Source organism: Entelurus aequoreus, linkage group LG14 (genome assembly GCF_033978785.1).
Source record: "Entelurus aequoreus isolate RoL-2023_Sb linkage group LG14, RoL_Eaeq_v1.1, whole genome shotgun sequence".
In the NCBI taxonomy this organism is placed as follows: Eukaryota; Metazoa; Chordata; class Actinopteri; order Syngnathiformes; family Syngnathidae; genus Entelurus; species Entelurus aequoreus.
Window position 1 is genome coordinate 17,590,085 of NC_084744.1, and position 23,581 is coordinate 17,613,665.

A 23,581-nucleotide genomic window follows, 5' to 3' on the forward strand; every position below is an offset into this window, starting at 1 on the left:
TGTATAAAAGAAAAATACAGCTTTGACAAACTGGACTTCCTCTGGGAATGACCCGGAAACTGAATTGCATGCGCGCTTCTATGCACTACCTTGCAGAGTCTGAGCCGACATGTATATTATTTGACCATTTTCTCACATAAATCCAGTTAAATGTACGCATCAGAGCTGTAACAGAAGGCCCGACATTTAAGTCTCCTCAGCTTTTCACACTGCTGCGACTATGTGCTTTTACACACTGAATCCTGCTATCAGACGAGTAAATGTGTGAACACAGAAACATTGGATTCCACAACAACAGTACAGGAGAAGTGAGGTTTGGTTGGCCCCACATTGCGATTACTGTATGCTTTTCAGGCACCAGCCCAGCTCTAAATTTACCAGGTCTTGTTCCCCCATTGAGCTGTCTCAGGACAATGCCCAGTTCACAAAAGGCTGTGTAAAAAAACAACCAAAACATTATAATCTTTCAACATTTTTGGTCCAAAATATCTACTGGGAGGTAGATCCAACCCTTCTTGACCCTGCACTGGTGGTATGGACAAAAGGGTGGTTGGTATTTGATTGGTTCGATTCCAATCCAGTCCAATCCACTTTATTTATACAGCACATTTCAAAAGTCCATTGTTAGAAACATTCAACTAAAAAAATTAAAAAAATAAAATAAAAAATAGGCTAAGATCACACAACTCTCATGCTGGTTTGAAAGCAAATGAGAAAAAATATGTTTTAAGACGTGATTTAAAACTCATTAAGGAGGGAGACATCCGAATAACCAGAGGGAGATCGTTCCAAGGTTTCGAAAAACGCACAATCCCCTCTGGACTTAAACCGGGTTTTTTGGAGGACAAGGAGAAATTGTTCAGCAGACCTCAGAGACCTTGTAGATTTTAAAGAGGTCTGAAATATAAAGATATGGATATAGATTTGATTCCCTGCAGACCTCAAGAGTTTGAGGTTGTCTCCAAACAGTTGCCAGACAATAGCTCAAAGAAAGGACTCCGGTCTCGTCGCTCAATGGACTCGATGGTCCAGTGTGACGGTATGATAAAAGACTCCAAATGCCACCTCGCTCTGCTTTGCAAAGAGGCCAAGCAGGTTATTTAGCATGACAAAAGGGAACCCTGAGAGTCGGCCTCACTCCGGACCCTTCATGCGAGATGACCGGGATGACTTTCTCAACCCGAATGGAAACAGGAGGTTTTGAGTCCCTAAAATGCAGACAGAAGGACCGGGGAGGTCAGGGTGTCTTTGTCTCTATTATTAGGCAACCCGTCCTCACATTTGCTCCACTCTGTGCGACTGCCGGCTGGACAGAACTCACGTCCCCCAGGGGGGGGGGGGAGCTGCCTTTGTCCCTTCTGTTTGACCGTGCTCTCTTCATGAAGTGAAGAGACTAATCAGCTGCTGTGGCGCTATTCACTGTACAGCATGGTCCCGTTTGTCACGATTGTTAGCGAGGCCACAATAGCACGCTGGCCCTCAGTGGGCACTTAAGTTGTTTACGTAGATGTGAAGTGTGCTGCTGTTTGCTGACAAATATCGACTTCTGGCTCTGAATGAAAACCTGACTTGCATCCTGATGGGCTGAGGATGTATTTAAGTCAATTAAACTAACATTTGTAGAGAGCTTGATGGCATTTAATTGTTTTAAAGGTTCCCTGTTATGCAACATCTTTTTAATGATGTGCCAACAGTAATGTGTCCATAGAACCCCTTAATAGGCACCAAACTAAGAAAAGTCCACCATCTCCGTTACTTGTTTGCGCTACACTGCAAAAAGTCAGTGTTCAAAAAACAAGAACAAAAAAATACAAAAATTAGGGGTGTTTTATTTGAACTAAGCAAAATTATCTGCCAATAGAACAAGAAAATTCGGTTTGTCAAGACTTTCCAAAACAAGTAAAATTAGCTAACCTCAATGAACCCAAAAATACCTTAAAATAAGTAAATTCTCACTAATAACAAGTGCACTTTCCTTGGTAGAAAAAAAAATGAGACCATTTGGCTCAATATGTTGAAAAATATTCTTAAATTAAGTAAATGCTAGTGCCATTATCTTTACATAATGATATGCGCTCGACATCATTATTTTTTTTTCATGCTCGAAGTAAGAAATTATCACTTTAATAAAGTAGTTTTATACTTGTGAGTGTTAATGACACAGCTTTGCATCAGTTGAAATTCTAGTTTCAAGCATGTTTTACTCAATATAGGTCATCAAATCTCAGCAACAAGCTGTAATATCTTACTGAGATCATTTAGGACCAAAACCCTTAAAACAAGTAAAACACTATGACATCAAATCTGCTTAGTGAGAAGAATTATCTTATCAGACAGAAAATAAGCAAATATCACCCTTATTTGAGATATTTAATCTTACTTAGATTTCAGTTTTTGCAGTGTACTTTTGAGGAACGTGGCGCTCACTTTTAAAGTCCCAACTTCCTTCCTCGCGACTTGATATCACCTCTAACCTGCACATAGTCCACCGGTGTATACGCCCACTTCACCAATTCACAGTTTTGTAAAATAAATGATGAAAAACAACAGGCTTCGCTACACATCTTAGAAACATAGCCTGAGCTCTCCAAAAGATCTGTCAACCAGATATAAATGTGGGAGCTATAGGTTTGTACATGTTGTTTCTTTTCGGCCAATGGACTAACCTTGCTGTTAAAATATGACTGTTCTGTTAGCACTGTAGCTCATAGAGCTGTGAATTCAATTCTTGGGGGTAACGATTCCATTCAGACACGATTCTCGATTCAAAACGACTCTACAAAACCCAAAACCAGTGAAGTTGGCACCTTGGGTAAATCGTAAATAAAAACAGAATACAATGATTTGCAAATCCTTTTCAACCTATATTCAATTGAATAGACTGCAAAGACAAGATACTTAATGTTCGAACTAGTAAACTTTGTTATTTTTTGCAAATATTAGCTCATTTAGAATTTGATGCTTGCAACATGTTTCAAAAAAGCTGGCACAAGTGGCAAAAAAGACTTGAGAAAGTTGAGGAATGCTCATCAAACACTTATTTGGAACATACCACAGGTGAACAGGCTAATTGGGAACAGGTGGGTGCCATGATACCAAAGACTATAAAAATGGGAGCCATTACCTCCCTGCTTGGCACTCAGCATCAAGGGTTGGAATTGGGGGTTAAATCACCAAAAAGTATTCCCGGGCGCGGCCACCGCTGCTGCTCACTGCTCCCCTCACCTCCCAGGGGGTGAACAAGGGGATGGGTCAAATGCAGAGGACAAATTTCACCACACCTAGTGTGTGTGTGACAATCATTATAACTTCAACTTTAAAAGCAGCTTCCATGGAATGCTCAGTCATTCACAAACAAGGATGGGGTGAGGGTCACAACTTTGTGAAAGAACGCGTGAGCAAAATTGTCGAACAGTTTAAGAACAACATTTCTCAACGAGCTATTGCAAGAAATTTAGGGATTTCACCATCTACGGTACGTAATATCATTAAAAGGTTCCGAGAATCTGGAGAAACCACTGCACGTAAGCGGCAAGGCCGGAAACCAACATTGAAAAAAATATGTTTCTCAGTTGGAACATTAAGTATCTTGTCTTTGCAGTCTATTCAATTGAATATAAGTTGAAAAGGATTTGCAAATCATTGTATTCTGTTTTTATCTATGATTTACACAAGGTGCCAACTTCACTGTTTTTTGGGGGTTTTGTAGATTCAAAATCAACACTTTTTAAAAAACATTGGGTGCCAGTTCTATGATTAACTACATTCCTCTATAAAATAGATAACAGCTCTGATACATTTCTATATTACTTAAAAGAAAACTGGTTTTGTTTGATAAAATTCTACCCAAACATTTAATAAAGTCAAATACAGCAGATAGGGATATCTACATCAACAATATGATTTGCCCTAGTGTCTGGATAGGACACATACATTTTGTTTTATTTTGTTTTTTTATTCTTTTAAGAATTCTTACAATAAATATTGTGATTAATTAGAAAAATCATTTTACTTTTTTAACACCCCTACTGGCCTACATATCTTTCTGTTCCACTCATTGACGTTTCGCGATTGTATATGATATATGGCATCTATTGAATTATATATTATATCATGTTGGATAGGGATGGGTATCTTTTACATTGAAATCGATACTGTACTAATTCCTGATACTTCTGTGTGTGTTCATATGTCAATAAATGTTTTTTTATTATTATTTAACGTTTAACAGTGAGCTGATAATGATATGTTATATCCTCTTTTCTTATGACTTTTCTGAGATTCTTGTGCAAGTACTATATAGTAGACTTTGCATTCAGTTGCAATTCTAAGACGTTAGATGGCAGTGGTGTCTCGTAGTCCAGTTAGTGGGTGCGATGCTTTATCACTATAATTTAGTATCATGCTTCAAATCCCACTTCGATAAGCTGTGCAATATAAAATGTGCTCATTAGTGCCATTAATCTTTTTTTTTTTTAACATGTCCTGTTGGAATATATTAACATTTTAGATTGTTATTGTAAACATAGGTTAAGCTTTAGCAGTGTGCCGTGTTTCGACCCAGTTTTCCCCCTGGGGGTGGAACATTAATATATGTTTGATGTTCCTATAATAGTACCAAATTCGGTACCCTTCCCTAACGTTGGATAAGTGCAAGGTTACAGTGTGTATGTGGAATAAATGCACAAAAGCATTTCTTGGAGACACAAACTATATCAGTGACTACATTCTAGACCAGGGGCCGTACTTATCAAGCTTCTTAGAATGCCATTTTACACTTAAGTCCTGAGAATTTGCGAAATGTAGTCCTACTCTCAAACTTAAGAATAAAAGTTTTTTATCAACGTTCTTAAGTCTAAGAATCACTCCTACTCTCCACGATATTTAAGAGACCTTCAGAGGTGTCTTAAGTGGTTAGGAGTTGCCAGCAGGGGATGGCACTGAGGCGAGAGAGACGTGCGCGAACGTTCAGGGAACGGAACAATGTTTGGTTTTTTTTTTATGACGAGCAGCTGATCAAACGGTATCGTTTAGACAGAGCGGATATTATTTTTGTCACAGATTTAATACTTTTCGATTCCTTGTTGATTTCTGCATGTGTCTGCAGTGGGCTAGTATATATAGAGCCACCCACACCAGTTTCAAATTAGTTGCCTAATTAATGAATTGGAAAGAAAATGTTATGACAGTAGCGTATGTGTGTGGCCGTGAGGTGAGTGACGTCAGTGAGTGTGTGGGCGATAGAAGAGAGGGAGCGGTAGCGTGAGTGCCGGCGGGGACTAGTTTGTTTTGTATTATTTTGTAGTTTATTGTCAAAATATACACTCCCATTGTCCACTTAAATATTTCCAAGATATTTCTTTATTCTTAGACAACGGATTCCCTTCCGTGATTGGTCATTTCTATGGACACAGAAATGACGTCACCTAAAATTCCGTTTACGGCACATAGTAATGTCGTAATTCAGCTCTGAGTGTGACACTTAAGATTCAGTCCTACACTTCGCTGAAAGTGTGAGTAAGACGCTTGATAACTAACTTTTAAGTGCAGCTTTCAGCGAAGAATTTATTTACTCTTAAGTCAACTCTTAGCAGACTTCTTAGGAGTAATTCTAAGAAGCTTGATAAGTACGGCCCCAGACCTAGGCAAATTCAGGCTTTTCAATCTGGCCCCCCAGACATTCCCAAATATTTTTTTTAGATCTTTAAGATGGAAACTGTAGCTGCCATTATGATGTGCAGTGATGTTTTCAAATAACCGTAAGTCTTGAACTATACAAAGTACTTCAATGGTTGGAATCTGCGCTTTTGCATGATATACTAGTTACTATGGTAATCTAATTAGTTACTATGGTAATCTATGTCACAGAACACTTGGCGTTCATATTTCGCTGTGTTTTTTTCATATTTGTTGCGTTTCGCTTGATTGTAAAATATGTCGATCGAGAGGGGGTGTGACGTTCATATGTTGTCAATATTCAGTCTTTTATTGTTCATAGATAATATTGTAAATCCCACATTTTTTTTTAATGTACATTCTGGGTGTCTCATTCAGTAAAAAAATGTAAAATTCCATTCCGTTTTTTAAGGTGGTCTGTCATAACGTTTTTAGCATTCAATTAGTGTTGTCCCGATACCAATATTGTGGTACCGGTACCGATACCAAAATTATTTCAATAAAAATTGAAAAAATTGCATTATTGGCTTTATATTTATAAAAATTGCATCCATCCATCCATCCATTTTCTACCGCTTATTCCCTTCGGGGTCGCGGGGGGTGCTGGTGCCTATCTCAGCTACAATCGGGCGGAAAGCGGGGTACACCCTGGACAAGTCGTCACCTCATCATTATTGGCTTTATTTTAACAAAAAATCTTAGGGTACATTAAACATATGTTTCTTATTGCAAGTTTGTCCTTAAATTAAATAGTGAACATACAAGACAACATGTCTTTTAGTAGTAAGTAAGCAAACAAAGGTTCCTAATTTAGCTGCTGACATATGCAGTAACATAGTGTGTCATTTTCCATTCTATTATTTTGTCAACATTATTAAGGACAACTGGTAGAACATAAATGATCAGATATATCATATATCAGATGTATCAGATTGTAGGTGTGTGTGTTTTTTTCCCCTTCGCGTTCATATTTCGCTGTGTTTGTTGCATTTTTGCTTCGTTTCGCTTGATTGTAAAAAAAAATGTGGGTGCTTGACGTTCATATGTTGTCAATATTCAGTGTTTTATCGTTCATAGTTAATATTGTAAATCCCACATTCTTTATTTTCATGTATATTCTGGTTGTCTCATTCAGTAAAAACATTTAAAATTCCATTCTGTTTTTTAAGGCGGTCTGTCATAACGTTTTTAGCTTTCAATCAAACATTGTGAGGTTTTGTATAGATTGTAAAATATGTCGATCGAGAGGGGGTGTGGCGTTCATATGTTGTCAATATTCAGTGTTTTATCGTTCATAGTTAATATTGTAAATCCAGCATTCTTTATTTTCATGTACATTCTGGGTGTCTCATTCAGTAAAAACATTTAAAATTCCATTCCGTTTTTTAAGGTGGTCTGTTATAACGTTTTTAGCATTCAATCAGACATTATTGTGAGGTTTTGTATGGATTGTAAAATATGTCGATCGAGAGGGGGTGTGACGTTCATATGTTGTCAATATTCAGTGTTTTATCGTTCATAGTTAATATTGTAAATCCCACATTCTTTATTTTCATGTACATTCTGGGTGTCCCATTCAGTAAAAACATTTAAAATTCCATTCCGTTTTTTAAGGGGGTCTGTTATAACGTTTTTAGCATTCAATCACACATTATTGTGAGTTATTATTGTGTATTAGTATTAGTGTTCCTAAAAATCAGATACAGCGGCCCCCAGACAAATTTTTTTCTCTAAATTCAGCCCCCCCGAGTCAAAATAATTGCACAGAACTGTTCTAGACACACAAAATCGGTCTCAAAAGCACTTTTAAACTGTCTGAATCCCAGCATCAAGGTTCGATACTGGACATTTAAAGTTATTGAAAAATACTACAATATGGGGTATTTTAAACAGTCAAAAGTGAAGTAAAGAACTGCTTAGTTTGGGCGACATTCTGAGTTTGCTGCGCTCAGAAAAAAAGTCCCTTTCAAAAACAGAACTGCAGAATGACGAGGCGTACGTGGAGTGCCAAGAGTCGATATTGGCCATTGGAGTGGAAAGGAGAGAATAAAGCTTCCCAGCACAGAGGTTGGCCTTCTTCAGAGTCTACATTGTTAACTTTAAAGTACTCAAGGGGTACCAGTAGGATTTAAGTCATAAAAAGCACATTTATTTACTGAATAGTCTGTCAGGCAACATGGTTTTCTTTGGTAAATGACCACTTACACAGCGATGAGGACATTTTATTGGTGCGACACACTGCACTAGGTCATGTTCACGATGTCTACATGTGTTTGCAAATGTACATGTGGAGGGCCCACAGTACAATAGGGCCGCTGTATGGGAAGCCAAACGCAAAGTCTCATTTGTGATTCTAAAAAAGGGTTGGGGGTCATTTTCTTCAGGAAGTTGGTACAAGACACTGACTGTGATTAACACTGTCACCAGCTGTGAGGCCATGTTTAAGTAAGCAGCGTTGCCACTCTGCCTTTCCTGAATTTTCACCTAATTAGCGTCATTTATTGCAATTCTCAGCATGTGTACTTTGGAGAGACGCCATTGAAAGTGCGAGGGAAATTTCAGGGTTTGAGGGAAAGGATACATGATAGTCTCGTATGTACACACTAAAATATGTTGGGTTGAAAAATAACCCAATTTTAACCCAACTGCTGGTTCAGAAAAAGGACAAACCCCTTATTTGAGTTATTTTAACTCAACATTTTGGGTTAATTTTTTCAACCCAACTTTTGCGTTGAATTATTGAACCAAAAAGTTGAGTTATGATAACTTAATGTTGGGTTATTCCCAACCAAACTATTGGGTCAAATTATTTAACCCAAAAGTTGAGTTATGCTAACTCAATCAACCAACAGGTTGTTTGATAACCCAACTATTGGGTTGAATTTATTTAACACAAAAGCTGAGTTATGCTCACTACAATGTTGGGTTATTCCAAACACTATTGGGTTGGGCAATTTAGCGCTCCTTGACCCTGGAGTTGGTTAAAAATTATACATGTTACTGCTCGTTTGTCCTACTCCTTCCCAACTACTGATCAAAATTATTTTTATTCAATTAAAATATATAAGGCTGAAACGACGCGTCGACGTAGTCGACGTCATCGGTTACGTAAATACGTCGACGCCGTTTTTGTGCGTCGACGCGTCGCATAATGACGTCACACTACCGTCATGGCGAAGCGCAAAGCAGACGATCAAAGAAGACGATGCGAGCGGTGCGAGCGAGGGGGGAAAAGCATGCCAAAAGTGGTCAAAAGTGTGGGAGTATTTCAATAAACGGCCTAATAATGTTGTTGTATGCACACTGTGTCGAGCGGAAATGGCCTATCATAGCAGCACAACGGCTATGAACGAACATTTGAAAAGAAAACCATCAACTAGTCAATCGTCCGTGCGAGCATACGTTGTCATCATTACACAAAAACATGAATGTGTCATTTGTATCTGCTAGGGGTGTAACGGTACGTGTTTTGTATTGAACCGTTTCGGTACGGGGCTTTCGGTTCGGTACGGGGGGTGTACCGAACGAGTTTTCTAAGCTAAAGCTAAAGTCTTAAAGGCCTACTGAAACCCACTACTACCGACCACGCAGTCTGATAGTTTATATATCAATGATGAAATCTTAACATTATAACACATGCCAATACGGCCGGGTTAACTTATAAAGTGACATTTTAAATTTGCCGCTAAACTTCCGGTTCGAAACGCCTCTGCGTGTGACGTATGCGTGTGACGTAGCCCGGCGAACACGGGTATGCCTTCCACATTGAAGCCGATACGAAAAAGCTCTGTTTTCATTTCATAATTCCACAGTATTCTGGACATCTGTGTTCGTGAATCTGTTTCAATCATGTTCATTGCATTATGGAGAAGGAAGCCGAGCAAGCAAAGAAGAAAGTTGTCGGTGCGAAATGGACGTATTTTTCGAACGTAGTCAGCCACAACAGTACACAGCCGGCGCTTCTTTGTTTACATTCCCGAAAGATGCAGTCAAGATGGAAGAACTCGGATAACAGAGACTCTAACCAGGAGGACTTTTGATTTGGATACACAGACGCCTGTAGAGAACTGGGACAACACAGACTCTTACCAGGATTACTTTGATTTGGATGACAAAGACGCAGACGTGCTACTGTGAGTATGCAGCTTTGGCTTTTTTTTGCGTATGTACGTAACTTTTTTAAAATATATAAGCTTTATGAACCTTGGGTTAGGTGAACGGTCTTTTGGGCTGAGTGATTGTGTGTGTTGATCATGTGTTTGAATTGTATTGGCGTGTTCTATGGAGCTAGGAGCTAGCAGAGGAGCTAGGAGCTAGCATAACACGTACCGTACCGTACGTGCGCGTCACGTACGTAACTTTTTAAAAATATATAAGCTTTATGAACCTTGGGTTAGGTGAACTGTCTTTTGGGCTGAGTGATTGTGTGTGTTGATTAGGTGTTTGAATTGTATTGGCGTGTTCTATGGAGCTAGGAGCTAGCAGAGGAGCTAGGAGCTAGCATAACAAACACGCAGGTGTTATTATGCAGGATTAATTTGTGGCATATTAAATATAAGCCTGGTTGTGTTGTGGCTAATAGAGTATATATATGTCTTGTGTTTATTTACTGTTGTAGTCATTCCCAGCTGAATATCAGGTACCGTGAGTATGCAGCCTTGGCTGCTAAACATTCGATAACTTGACCGTATGTGCGCGTCACGTACGTAACTTTTTAAAAATATATAAGCTTTATGAACCTTGGGTTAGGTAAACGGTCTTTTGGGCTGAGTGATTGTGTGTGTTGATCAGGTGTTTGAATTGTATTGGCGTGTTCTATGGAGCTAGGAGCTAGCAGAGGAGCTAGGAGCTAGCATAACAAACACGCAGGTGTTTTTATGCAGGATTAATTTGTGGCATATTAAATATAAGCCTGGTTGTGTTGTGGCTAATAGAGTATATATATGTCTTGTGTTTATTTACTGTTGTAGTCATTCCCAGCTGAATATCAGGTCACCCCCGGCTCTCACAGCATCTTCCCTATCTGAATAGCTTCAACTCCCCACTAGTCCTTCACTTGCACTTTACTCATCCACAAATCTTTCATCCTCGCTCAAATTAATGGGGAAATTGTCGCTTTCTCGGTCCGAATCTCTCTCACTTCATGCGGCCATCATTGTAAACAATAGGGAACTTTGCGTATATGTTCAACTGACTACGTCACGCTACTTCCGGTAGGTGCAAGCCTTTTTTTTATCAGATACCAAAAGTTGCGATCTTTATCGTCGTTGTTCTATACTAAATCCTTTCAGCAAAAATATGGCAATATCGCGAAATGATCAAGTATGACACATAGAATAGATCTGCTATCCCCGTTTAAATAAAAAAAAATCATTTCAGTAGGCCTTTAACAAGCTGCTTTGCTCCGTCTGCCTCTGTCTCAGCATGCAGCATTGTCCCACCCACACAACCATCTGATTGGTACACACGCAGCATTGTCCCACCCACACAACCATCTGATTGGTACACACGCAGCATTGTCCCACCCACACAACCATCTGATTGGTACACACGCAGCATTGTCCCACCCACACAACCATCTGATTGGTACACACGAAGCATTATCAGCCAATCAGCAGTGCGTATTCAGAGCGCATGTAGTCAGCGCTTCAGCGTGGAGCAGATAGGTCAGGGGTGGGCAATTAATTTTCACCGGGGGCCGCATAAGCAACCCGAGCACTGCTGGAGGGCCACACGACAATATTTCAATTAAATTTTGCTCAATATTATTTTTGATATACCGTAAGATAAATAATAATGATGATAATAATAATAATTAATAATAATAATAGTAATTTAATTTAACCTAACTTAACTTTATACAAAAGCAGATTGCTTTTGATGGTCACTTTATCCTGCATTATCCAACATTTTTCCCCATCAGATTTGGACAACCATCTGTTGTTAAAAATAGTTTTTAATCATATTTATTTTATATTGTTTTTTATATTGGTTTTATATGTAATTGTTTTTCTTTTTATTCAGTCATTGGTGGAGCTAAGGATAATATTTGAATATTGTTTGTAATATTATTGTGCAGCACTTTGGAAACATTTTGTTGTTTAAATGTGCTATATAAATAAAGTGGATTAGATTGTCACACCTGCCAGCATGTCCCAACACGCATATACCTCTGTGAACAAGTCATTACCTGTGGTTGTCTCTTTAATTGACTGCATCAGAGCTCTCATCCAAAGTTAGCGAAAAACAGTCAATGTCTCCGGGCATTATCAGCGCAACAAAGTCCAATAAGCACTCCTTAATAAACTCTCCGTCAGAAAACGCCTTACTTTTTCTGGCGCTTTTGTGAGAAATGACTAAACTTGTCCTGACGGCTGCATCTCTGGGGGTGTGAAATATGGCACAAAGTCCTTGCTGGGTTTGCAGTTTTACCATCAACGCATCAGCCTCCCTTGCGCGCGCTTCATCAGACACATTCCGGTATTTTCCCTCGTGTTTCTTCGTGTAGTGGCGATTAAAATTATATTTAAACACAGCAACCTGTGTACCACACATTAAGCACACGGCTTTACCATTAATTTATGTAAAGAAATACTTGCCAGTCCAAAACACGCCATTCCTCATCAACTTTTCTTTTTTTAGCGTCTCATCACTTGTCTCTATGCACCTTCACTCACAGGTTCCCTCCGGACATACGGCATAAATAACACATTTCAAAATAAAAGCAGCACAGTTGTATTGCGCGCACGACATAGATGTTTTTTAAACTTTATTTTGTCATTTGTAATTGCGCCGTTCAATTCACTCACAATCGCACACGCGCATACATCCACACGGAAGTAATACAAATAACGCTTTTCAAAACAAAAGCAGCACCGTTGTATTGCACACTCGACATAGATACTTTTTTAAATTTATTTTGGCCTCACGCGGGCCGGACAGGGATGCGCAAAGGGCCGGATGCGGCCCGCGGGCCGTACAATGCCCAGGTCTGAGATAGGTGTTTAGCAGGTGAGCATCAGGCAGCGGACTCTCCCCAAATGATAATAAACACCACCCAGTCAACTACTAGTAACATCACTATGAGCCCGTTGACCTTCTAGAAACTTAAACTGCAGCTCAGCTCGCTCGCAATCCTGGCTTGAGGTGAAGGCTAATTAGCTCTCAGTTCCAGCCACATCGACCCCTTCTGAGCGCCTATTTTCAGCTGCTGGGAATATTGTAAACAAGAAAAGAAGCAAAGCATGTAGACATGCTAACCTTTCTTCATTACAACTGTTAGACACTCACTGGAATGAGTAGAATTGGTTATTGTGTACTGTGTTGGACTGGATGTTTATTTTGCACATTTTAAAAGCAATACTTAATGTTTACAGTGCTCCAGAATATTTAGATTGGCACTTTTTTGTATTGGATGTTTATCTTTATTTTTGCACATTTTAGCAAATAAGCAATACTTTCACTTTTGTTGAAATGTTTACACTGTTGTTACAGAATATTTCGTTTTGCACTTTTTTGTATTGGATGTTTATCTTTATTTTTGCACATTTTAAAGCAAAATAAGCAATACTTTTAATTTTGAAATGCTTATACTATTGCAGAATATTAAGATTTGCACTGGATGTTGACTTTTATATTTGCACATTAAAAAGCAAATAAGCTACTTTTAATTTTGTTAAATGTTAAAAGTTTTAAATGTTTACATTGTTACAGAATATTTAGTCATGTTGTTGTCAATGTTGACTGAGTGGCCATACTTCTTTTTTTTTGTAAATAAAAGCCATGCCTTTTGAAAAAACGGGCCTACATTTATTTTTTCATCTTCATTTTGAATAAAAAAATAATCGGTAAAAGGAAAAATAATCTATAGATTAATCGAAAAAATAATCTACAGATTAACCGATTAATCGAAAAAATAATCTATAGATTAATCGATAGAAAAATAATCGTTAGCTGCAGCCTTAAAAATATACTCAAAAGCAAGATATGAGTGAAATGTTTTGCCATGTATGGTCATAGTTGTCACGGCGGGGGTCGCATTTTACTGCGTGCATCTTTCTCCCAGGATGCAGACGGGACTCCGGAGGCAAGGTGCAGGTAAGGAAATTATTTATTGTGCATAAATCATGCGGGATACAGACAAAAGAGCACCAGCGTTCCGATAGCACGGGAAGCTAACGGAATAGCGAACGAGAAAAGCTTAGCATGTAAACAGGCAAACAAAAAGGCTAAGCTTAGCTCAGGAATCAAATTAGTAGCAGTTCTAACTGTTGCGTGGAAGCAAATACGAAAGCCAGACTGAGTGTGGCGAAAAGCAGGGAATAAGTAGCTCTCTGATTAGTGCCCAGGAGCAGGTGAACATCCCGAAAACTAATCAGAGGCAGGTGAAAACAATCTGCAGTCATGGCAACTAAAACACAAACCCAGGGGTGCTCAAAACAGAAACTGAGGGAGTCAAAAACTAAACAAACATGACGGATCATGACATTAGTAGTTCTACACAGCATGCTCAAATATTTTCATGTAAATACAATGTGTAAATAATGTTAATGAGATGAATCCTTGATAAACTTCCCTCCAAGGAAAAAAGTACATTTTTAATTTTAAAAAAGCGTTACTCATTGAAAAATAACCCAAAAATGGTTTATAGTTCTGAAAACCCAGAAATTGAGGTAAAATAATACCCTTATAACCCAAAAACTGGATTGCTCTTCATAAAAATAACTCCAACATTTAACCCAACACTCGCAACTCATAAATTGTGTTATCAAAACAACCCAGTATTTTTTAGTGTGTAGTCTGTTTGACCATGAAACCAATTTTTGTTTCTTAGTAAAATCCTGCACTGTGACATTTGTTGCAGTTTTTTATTCTAATTAGTTATTATATTTTAAATATTTTTAGCAGAACATTTTGGCAAAGGGGGTTTCCTATGAAGAGTGTCAAGCTCCCACATGACAGGTGTCCATCATGATTTCCTGTTTGAGACTTTTATTTTGTTATTTATTGTTCCTGTTTTGTCAAAGTATGTTTCACCTCTACTCTAGCTACAAGTGCACCTGTTTTCTATTAATTAGGGTTGTATTAAGTTCAATTTGGGCCTCTGCTATAGTTGCTGGATCATTGTATATGTTGTATATGGTGTTTCTGTGTTATCATTTATCTATGCATGGTGCAATCGTATGAGCGCAATGTGTATTATCAATTACTCATTTTAGTTTTTCATTGTGTTTTAATTTTGTTGTCGTATGTAAAAATGGTGCAGCTGAAGCGGCAACTGATTGGAGCAGCTCTGTACCCTGCTTTATATCCTCCTTTGTGTACTTAAACATTTCCCTCTTGTGTTCATGTATTTTTGACCTTTTGGTTTAAGCCCCTTCGGGACTGCGCATTGAGCAGTGGCACTTTTGTGGTTTTTGCACTACTTTTCATACTTTTTTGTGGACTTTTTAATCCGCACTACAACCACATCATTTCCCTATTGTGTGATGAATAAAAGTTTATCCTATGTGGTTTGCACACTCTTGGCATTCTCTCGATGAGCTTCAAGAGGTGAAATGGTTTTCACTTCACAGGTGTGCTTGAAGCTCATCGAGAGAATGCCAAGAGTGTGCAAAGCAGTAATCGGAGCAAAGGGTGGCTATTTTGAAGAAACTAGAATATAAAACATGTTTTCAGTTATGTCACCTTTTTTTGTTAAGTACATAACTCCACATGTGTTCATTCATAGTTTTGATGCCTTCAGTGACCATCTACAATGTAAATAGTCATGAAAATAAAGAAAACGCATTGAATGAGGTGTGTCCAAACTTTTTGCCTGTACTGTGTATATATATATATATATATATATATATATATATATATATATATATATATATATATATATATATATATATATATATATATATATATATATATATATAGCCTATACATAAATATGTGTACATGTTATATTAATATAATGGATGTATAATTAATATAAATGAATATAAAGAGTATGAGAAAGTTTGACTCTGACCTTGTTTACATCCGTGACGACCTACTTAAAGTTGTGTAATCAATCAGAAGTATCAAGCAGCTAAAATGCGCCAAACAAAGATAAGTGCGGAGAGAGTGTTTGGCATGTTTCCCATCATGCATTGTAGTGGATTTAAATGGGTGTAATTGTAATTGTATGGTGCTTGGACGTTTTTTTTTTATAATATCCACAAAGTTTAGTGAGCAGGTTGTGTTATGTGTGACCATGCGTGTTGAACTTTTGTGTTGGTTGCATTTATTTTTTTTCACCATGAGTAGGGATGGTTGTTTGGATTGGGTCTTACAAATAAATGGTGTGCTGAATTGACTTCAAAACACAATTTATGGTCAAAGACCTGATATACTTTCCATGAGTGGTATGTTTGCAGCAATCAGACTGTCAGATTTTTTTATTTTTTTTGGTATTATTATTTTTGTATTAAACTGAAGAAATAATTTATTTTAAAAAATGATAAAATAGTGTTTATAATATAAAATAAATGGTAATGAAAGTAACTATTTAAAATGCTGTAACTTTCTATTTCTCATGACTGTGGAATTGTTTACCATTGTACTGTAATTGGAAGGTAAATAACTGTTATCCTGAATAAATAAACAAAGAGAAAATAAAAATGACTTATTTCTGAAAGCAAAAATTTAACTTCAATAAATATTGAACGTCTTAAAGTGCATTTTTTTTGCCCAGTTGGAAAAACTAGGTCTGACGTAGTCTTTTTGTTTATTGCCATCACGTGATCACGGCATTCTCTCTAGTTCATCCGTGTTGATGGGCTAATGAGTTGTACTCAGTCACGTGACTTTTGAACGGAAGGAAACTAAGTGGTGGGCCACAAACCATAATGGCTACTGGGCAACAAACAGAGTGCAAGCTATCTGAGTACGCAAGGGGCCCACATCTTACCACTAAAAGCAGATGCGAGCAAAAAAAAAAATCTAACTGTGCAATGGAATCTATCCCTGCACGTCTTCAAAATAAGATTGAAAAAAATGAGTGATCTCAAGGATTATCTGTCAGTCGCGTTCCCTGACATGTCAAACTATCTATCTGGTGCTCCAGACATCCTTCAACACAACAAAACAGATGAAAACCTGGAAAAGCATGGAGGTCGACAACGTCTTTGTGTGTGTCTGGGTCAAGGACATTGGTATCAAGACTGTGCCAAATCAACCATGCATCGTTTTTGCTCGGGTAAGATTGCATTTCATGATTTAACTTTGCGTCTACCGATGTTTGTTGCTGTTGCACGCGCCGTTTACGAGTAACGTGTTTTTCCTGTCTTCATCCAAATATACTTATTGATGGGTCACGGCGCTTGCGCAATCCCTCATGCCTTCTGCTGCAAGCTCGGCTGGCCCCTTCGCTGGAAGCGCGCCAGGACACGCCCCTGCTCGCTCTGCCCACATCGCGGCCAAGCGCTCGCAAAGCTGCAGGCAATCAGTAATCAGCACACTTAATGAGGGCAGGCAGCATAAAGACCAGCGGACCCGAGGATCCAGTGCCGGAACGTAGTTCACTCCCGTAGTAAGCATCCTGTCTCTGGCTTCCCTCCCGCGTACTTGATCTCTTTCTGTGCCTTCCCTATTCCCGTGTCTTATGTCCTTTGTGTCTCCCGCAGTATTTCCCGTATCTTCCGTGATCGAGCTGTGTGCCTCGAATTCCCTCTGCCTCCCCCGATTCTCGACCCCTGCTTGGACACGAACCTCGTTGCTTCTCTCCAGCCCCCGACCGCTTGCCTGCCCACGGACTGCCTTCTCGCCTTGCCCTTTTGGTCTGACGAAGGATTCATCCAACACGCACATACAACAAACTCTGGTAACATTCACATGGTTAATTCTACATATTGTTTTGCACATCCCACCTACTCATCAAGTTCAATAAAACTATTGAACTGATTCCTTCCGTGGTGTCCTCTCCTCCCCCCGCCGTACATAACAAGATGTCAACATTGTTTATGTGCTGAAAACTTCATTTATGATTGCTGCCTTTGGTAAAAACTTAACTCTTTTAGGTTTTGCTCACATTTGCTTTCTTTTATTTAGATTTGCCGAGTTTGTGGTCTACGAAACACTCATAGAAAAAAAAAAGTGTTTTAAGAACTCCAAAATGAGATAAAATACAAATAATATCAACATAATACCGTATTTTCCGGACCGTAGGGCGCACCGGATTATAAGGCGCACTTATGATGAATGGTCTATTTTCGATCTCTTTTAATAAATAAGGCGCTTTGGATTATAGGGCGCATTAAATTAGTCATATCATTATTTTTTTCTAAATGTAAAACACTTCCTTGTGGTCTACATAACATGTAATGGTGGTTCTTTGGTCAAAATGTTGCATAGATGATGTTTTACAGATCATCTTCAAGCCGCTTTCTGACAGTCGCTTCCGGATGCGCCGTTTTTGGGCGGTCTTATTTACGTGGCTCACCTTCGGCAGCGTCTTCTCCCCGTCAACTTCGTTGTAGCGGTGTAGCGTGCAAGGACGGGAGTGGAAGAAGTGTCAAAAGATGGCGCTAAGTGTTTTAATGACATTCAGACTTTACTTCAATCAATAACGCAGCAGCGTCTCCTCATCCGTGGCTCACAATTCCAAAACGCCGGAAATGTGTCCCGTGAAAAAAAACGTCTGACCGGAACTCTCTAATAATTAAAGTTCCGTGGGTGAATTATGTAAACTCACTACACCGGTAGTTTTTATCGCTTCCATAGCGAGATATAAGTTAAAACTTTACGCTACTTTATATTAAAAATGGCAACAGCGCAGGATGAATGTCACATAACAAGAAGATAGTGAAAAAGAAGAAGCTTATCGACTACGGTGGCGGACGTGCGCACATTTTCAGGACTTATGCAGATCTCAAATACACATCAGCAGGTACCAGAAAGTAAGAAAAGTTGCTTTTGAAATATATTGTGAAACAAAACGCCAGATGATATGTCTGCTAATGGGTGCCATTTTGCGGTCCTTATACACACACCATAGTAATACTTGTATATCTGACTACGGTAGCCGTAATGGGCCGACAATCCATCAAGCGGTGCGGCTTCAAAGTCATACTAAAACATTTTGACAGATTTTTGAGTGCCGTGTGTAATGTTCTTTATTTTCAATGGAACATTTAAAGTTTTGGTGTTGTTTACTGCCGTCATATTTATAGATCTGTATCGCTCTGGAATAACCTGCCTCGAATTCTCACCGGCATTGAAAGTAAACAGGTTTTTAAAAGGAAACTAATATTTTATCTGAGTCTGTAAAATAATTACAGTAGCTTGTTGATGATTTTTGTTTGTTTTTTTATTGTGTAGTTATATTTATATGGTAATTAATATTCTGAGACTGTAAATTGTTTGCTTGTTGATGATTTGTATTTGTTTCTGTATTGTGTAGGTATAATTATATGCTTTTACTTGTAATTGTATTGAGTTTGTGGACCACAGGAAGACTAGTGGGTTGTTGTGGCAACCAGCTAATGGGGATCCTTACTAAAAATCTAAATATTGCAGTCGACACGTATCTCTTGTGTGACTGTCATCTACTGGTCACACTTATCATTACACCATGTATCAAAAAAAAAATTGCTTCGAGGTCGGTAAGCACAACCAGAATTATTCCGTACATTAGGCGCACCGGGTAATAGGGCGCACTGTCGATTTTTTAGAAAATTAAAGGACTTAAAGTGTGCCTTATAGTCCGAAAAATACGGTACTTAAATACTAGAGCTTTAAAGCTTGCAAATGTGAAAACATTAACATAACATTCTGAAGGGCTAGATTCTCGTTATGCCCACTACCCCTACATGCAGAGAGTCATTGGGACTAGAGATGTCCGATAATGGCTTTTCTGCCGATATCCGATATTCCGATATTGTCCAACTCTTAATTACCGATTCCGATATCAACCGATACCGATATATACAGTCGCGGAATTAACACATTATTATGCCTAATTTTGTTGTGATGCCCCGCTGGATGCATTAAACAAGGTTTTCCAAAATAAATCAACTCAAGTTATAGAAAAAAAATGCCAACATGGCACTGCCATATTTATTATTGAAGTCACAAAGTGCTTTTTTTTTTTAACATTCCTCAAAACAGCAGCTTGGAATTTGGGACATGCTCTCCCTGAGAGAGCATGAGGAGGTTGAGGTGGGCGGGGTTGTGGGGGCGGGGTTGAGGTGGGGGGAGGAGTAGCGGGGGGTGTATATTGTAGCGTCCCGGAAGAGTTAGTGCTGCAAGGGGTTCTGGGTATTTGTTCTGTTGTGTTTATGTTGTGTTACGGTGCGGATGTTCTCCCGAAATGTGTTTGTCATTCTTCTTTGGTGTGGGTTCACAGAGTGGCGCATATTTGTAACAGTGTTAAAGTTTTTTATACGGCTACCCTCAGTGTGACCTGTATGGCTGTTAACCAAGTATGCCTTTCATTCACTCGTGTGTGTGAAAAGCCGTAGGTATTATGTGATTGGGCCGGCACGCAAAGGCAGTGCCTTTAAGGTTTTTTTGGCGCTCTGTACTTCTCCCTACGTCCGTGTACCACTCCGTACAGCGGCTTTTTAAAAAGTCATAAATTGTACTTTTTGAAACAGATACCGATAATTTCCGATATTACATTTTAAAGCATTTATCGGCCGATATTAGCGGACATCTCTAATTGGGACACCACTACTTTCACGGGAACCCGCAAAATGTAGGCATAGAGCTAAAAAGTAGGGTAAGGGGGTGTTTGGGATTGGGCCTAATTCTAAACAAAATGTAAATCAGCGGCATAGTGCTGCTTTTTGTATGAATTCCTATAAATATCTGTCCAGGGGTTTTGTTGTGGCTACAGATAGTGGAGGCTGTACAGTCCCTTTGCGGACGTTTATTTACACAGGCGTGCTTTTAAAGCTGCAGAACGACAAAGTATACGCGCTCCAATTCGGAGGCCTCGCGGCCAAACGGCATTGAATTCTGGTTTCACGCTCAGTAAGCAGATGCGAGGCTCTGACAGCAACAGTGGGCATTGTTCACATTTCATAAGTTGGACCACGCTGTGCCGGCGTATCGCTCTTAGTATTCTCGCTCTAACATCTCCGAGGGGCCCTGTCAACAGATCCAGAGGAGGCTGTCAGCGCCATCTTTTCAGGGGAGCTGTCAACAGCCGCTTTATATCAGACTTCTTAGGGACGGGGGGCAAGGAACACAAACAAGCCCCGCGGCAGGGGAGGTAAGGCAACACAATGCATTCCGAATAACAAAAAAAAAAAAAAAAACAGCATGAACCGCTGGAATGATATCGAGGGGTCTAAATGGTAAATGGATTGTAAATGATGAAGATTTTTGCGTCAAAATGTCTGGGAGGGATTCCTGCAGGCGTGACTGAACTCGCCCTGTCGTGACTCCTCCACTTCATGTTGTATTACCCCCCCCCCCCCAATAATGAGGCATGCGTCGCATTCATGACAGAAGTGTAACCACATTACCTTGGAGCACTGCTTGTGATTCTGGCACCACACCAAGGATCCATTATTCTGTGGGGGGGGGGGAGAAAAATACCACCTGTCATCACACTGCATTGGGTTATTAAAAGATTAAATACATTCCCATTGCCTTTTTGCTGTCACAAATAACACATTCTTTAAGGCAGAAACCTTTTTTTTTTTTTTTTTTTTTTTTTTTAATCAACCCCAGCATAGGCGCCGATCTACATTTTTGCCAGTGGGTGCTCGGTGTGTGTGTGTTAGTGTTGTCCCGATACCAATATTTTGGTACCGGTACCCGTACCAAAAGTATTTCTGTACTTTTCGGTACTTTTCTAAATAAAGGGGGTTTCGCTTGATCAGTAGAAGCATTTAAGTCCCATCTTAAAACTCATTCGTATACTCTAGCCTTTAAATAGACTCCCTTTTTAGACCAGTTGATCTGCCGTTTCTTTTCTTTTCTTTTCTCCTCTGCTCCCCTCTCCCTTATGGAGGGGGAGTTGCACAGGTCCGGTGGCCACGGATGAAGTGCTGGTTGTCCAGAGTCGGGACCCGGGGTGGACCGCTAGCCTGTGCATCGGTTGGGGACATCTCTACGCTGCTGACCCGTCTCCGCTCGGGATGGTTCCTGCTGGCCCCACTATGGACTGGACTTTCGCTGATGTGTTGGATCCGCTGTGGACTGGACTTTCACAATATTATGTCAGACCCACTTGACATCCATTGCTTTCGGTCTCCCCTAGAGGGGGGGGGGGTTACCCACATATGCGGTCCTCTCCAAGGTTTCTCATAGTCATTCACATTGACGTCCCACTGGGGTGAGTTTTCCTTGCCCGTATGTGGGCTCTGTACCGAGGATGTCGTTGTGGCTTGTACAGCCCTTTGAGACACTTGTGATTTGTTGCTATATAAATAAACATTGATTGATTGATTGATTGATTATAAAATATGTCGATCGAGAGGGTGTTGTCAATATTCAGTGTTTTATCGTTCGTAGTTAATATTGTAAATCCCACATTCTTTATTTTCATGTACATTCTGGGTGTCACATTAAATAAAAAAATTTAAAGTTACATTCCGTTTTTTAAGGTGGTCTGTCATAACGTTTTTAGCATTCAATTAGTGTTGTCCTAATACCAATATTTTGGTACCGGTACCGATACCAAAATTATGTCGATACATTTCGGTACGAAAAAATTGCATTATTGGCTTTATTTTAACAAAAAAATCTTAGGGTACATTAAACATATGTTTCTTATTGCAATTTTGACCTTAAATAAAATAGTGACCATAAAAGACAACTTGTCTTTTATTAGTAAGTACACAAACAAAGACTTCTAATTTAGCTGCTGACATATGCAGTAACATATTGTGTCATTTTCCATTCTATCATTTTGTCAACATTATTAAGGACAAGTGGTAGAAAATGAATTATTAATCTCAGCCTCAAGGGTTGGAATTGGGGGTTAAATCACCAAAAATGATTCCCGGGCGCAGCCACCGCCGCTGCCCACTACTCCCCGCACCTCCCAGGGGGTAATCAAGGGTGATGGGTCAAATGCAGAGAATAATTTTGCCACACCTTGTGTGCGTGTGACAATCATTGGTACTTTAACTTTACTTGTGCATTTACTGTTAATATCTGCTTACTTTCTCTTTTAACATGTTCTATCTACACTTCTGTTAAAATGTAATAATCACTTATTCTTCTGTTGTTTGGATACTTTACATTAGGTTTGGATGATACCACAAGTTTAGGTATCAATCCAATACCAAGTAGTTACAGGATCATACATTGGTCATATCCAAAGTCCTTATGGACATATTTCCTGAGTTTATAAACATAATACAAATGAGAAAAAAACTAAAGAAGATTTTGTGATGTTAAAAAATATCGATGTAATAATAGTAGTATCGACTAGACACGCTATTGTACGTGGTATCATTACAGTGGATGTTAGGTGTAGATCCACCAATGGCGTTTGATTATATTGTAGCGTCCCGGAAGAGTTGGTGCTGCAGGGAATTCTGGGAATATGTTCTGTAGTGTTTATGTTGTGTTGCAGTGCAAATATTCTTCCAAAATGTGTTTGTTGTTGTTGTTTAGTGTGGTTTCACTATATGGCACATGTTTATGACAGTGTTGGCATTGTTCATACTGCCACCCTTAGTGAGACATGTATGGCTGTCGACTAAGTATGGCCTTCATTCACTCGTGTGCAATGTGTTCAAAAGTCAAAATGATTGTGTCATTAGTTCATTGTCGGGCACAATTAAGTTTTGGTTAGGCTTTGTTAACTATAGACTATATGAATCGTGACTTTTGTACTATGCACAACGGATCAAACTCGCCACAAAATTAACAACAACAAGATTGATTATTAAAAAATTATTTTAAAGATTGCAAG

The 23,581-nt window shown here is 39.1% G+C and overlaps 1 protein-coding gene across 1 annotated transcript in view; it reads right to left on the reverse strand.

Moving 5' to 3' along the window:
* LOC133664470 (anosmin-1) overlaps positions 1-23,581 on the reverse strand; it is a 170,079-nt gene that overhangs the window by 124,746 nt on the left and 21,752 nt on the right. The window contains exon 2 of the mRNA XM_062069114.1: positions 21,177-21,224. Within this exon, the coding sequence (XP_061925098.1) occupies positions 21,177-21,224 (48 nt within the window). The remainder of the gene's footprint in view (positions 1-21,176; positions 21,225-23,581) is intronic.